Here is a 2,057-nt window from a genome sequence, read left to right on the forward strand (position 1 = left end):
GAAGGCAGAAGCATTATCTGTTAGCAAAAGTAGCAGATCCCCATAAATGAATAAAGACAAAAATTGGGCACCTCTAAATTTGATAAAGCCTTTGTGTTGGACAAAGCGGTATGGGCATTTTGGGAGGTGCATGCTTCAAGCAAATGAGTACTACCTTCCTAGTAGTAGATGAAATTCATTATTACACTACTGTACTAATGTTTCTAAATTACCCTATCTACCATCACTATGCAGCACAAGAAATTCATCTACTATGAACAGCAAAATAAACATTATGACATAATCATAATAGTAATAATAATTAAGTGGATTATATTCTCCTATAGACTTAGCCACATTAAAAAGAGAAAAGAGAAAGAAAGAAGGGAAGGAGTAGTACTAGTAGTAAACAAAAATGATAATAAATGCTAATTAAGTTTTTCTCGGCAGAGATAAGAAGATTAAGATGACAAGGCATTGATAGGAACATGAGAAACAACATTATTGATATCTCCATTCTTATTATTATTATTATTACTACCATCAGCAGCAGCAGTAGCATTGATTTTCTGATCATGATCATTGATGTGGTTGTTTCCAGCAGCAGGAGGAGGAAGAGGAGGTTCGGAAGAAGAGGATCTCTTCTTGTTGAAAGTGTTCTTGTTATTGTGCATCCAAACCTTGAAGACACCTCTAGGGACACCAATGTCATTACAAAACTCCTGAACAAGAGAATCATCACCTTTGTTGTTCATTCTCCAACCCAATTTCTCAGAGAATCTGTACATCTTCTCCTTCTGTTCTTGGCTGAACTTGGTTCTGTACCTCTTGTTCTTACTGCTATTACTATTACTGCCGCCACTGTTGGCGTTCAGAACCACAGGAGAGAAGTTGTTGCTGTTGTTGAAGGAGTTTCGATGAAGCTGTTGGTGCTCGTGATCTGAAGGAACTGCAGAATACGCGGTGCCTAAGGCTAAGAGCATGTGCGGTGCGGAGGAGTGGTAAGAACCTGGTGCTGATGGTGGTGGTGGTGGTGGCACGTGAGACAGTGGTGGCGGTGAAGAAGGGCTTGACATCGGGCTAGGGCTCTGGCTTGGGCTTGAGCTTTGGCTTGGGCTTGTACTTTGGCTCATGCCGCGATGAGGGAGAGGTTGCGGCGGCGCCGGTGGTGGTGCAGTGTTGGTGCCGGTGGACGGGGAGTAGAAGCAGTTTAAAAAGGTGGGGGTGGTGGTGCTGGAAGGCTCTGGAGGGTCACGGCGGTGGAAGTTGCGATGGCAGCCGCAGGCGGCGCACTTGAGGGAGCGAGGGTCGGTGGGGTTGGTGGAGGAGGAAGGCATGAACTCGCCGCAACCGTCAAGTGCATGGCCACCTATGCTGGCGGCGTGGTTCTTGAGACATTCTTTGTAGGAAATAACCGCCATGGACGGCGGAGGAAGCCTGGTGGTGGACTGGTGGCGGTGGTGGTTGTTGTTGTGTGTGCCGTTGGTTAAAGATAGTGACTTTAGGGTGTTGGTGTTGGTGGGTTGGGTTGGTGGTGGGGTTTTAGTATCTGAATCTAAGGTGTGGGTATTGTTTGAGGTCAAGTCCATGTCTGAAAAGCTATGAATATATATATATAGAGAGAGAAACAGAAAGATAAAAAAGAGAAAAAAAAATGTGTTTTTGAAGAGACACGGAGACACAGAAAATTAGATTTTTTTTCTTTTTACAGGTTTAAACTTTTAACCAATCTATTTTATGAAGGATGAATATATTGCAGGGTTGAAACTTGAAAGGGGAGAAGAAAGAGGACTAAAATTAAACAAAAAAACAAAGCAAGAAAAAAGGGCTAAAGGGGGGTTAAGGGTTTTTTCTTTCGGGAAAATGATGATTATGGAAGGGGGGAAAGGAGAAGGAGGGTGGTGGTGATGATGGTTATTATAGTGAAGTGATGACAAAATCTGAGGTTTTATGAAAGAATAGAGGGATACAGCCATGTATTGTTAAAAGAGAAGGGGGTCCCAAAATCTCAACCACTAATGATTTGAGAAGAGAACACAAAACAAAAGAGAACAATTAAACATGATGCTTTTGGGGTG

At 42.9% G+C, this 2,057-nt stretch overlaps 1 protein-coding gene across 1 annotated transcript; it reads right to left on the reverse strand.

Moving 5' to 3' along the window:
• Positions 1 to 303: 303 nt before the first annotated feature.
• LOC107481218 (zinc-finger homeodomain protein 8) lies at positions 304 to 2,057 on the reverse strand. Its single transcript, XM_016101440.3, has one exon. The coding sequence runs from the start codon at positions 1,566 to 1,568 to the stop codon at positions 441 to 443; it is 1,128 nt and encodes a 375-aa protein (XP_015956926.1). The 5' UTR covers positions 1,569 to 2,057; the 3' UTR covers positions 304 to 440.

This window comes from Arachis duranensis, chromosome 3 (genome assembly GCF_000817695.3).
Source record: "Arachis duranensis cultivar V14167 chromosome 3, aradu.V14167.gnm2.J7QH, whole genome shotgun sequence".
Taxonomy (NCBI): Eukaryota; Viridiplantae; Streptophyta; class Magnoliopsida; order Fabales; family Fabaceae; genus Arachis; species Arachis duranensis.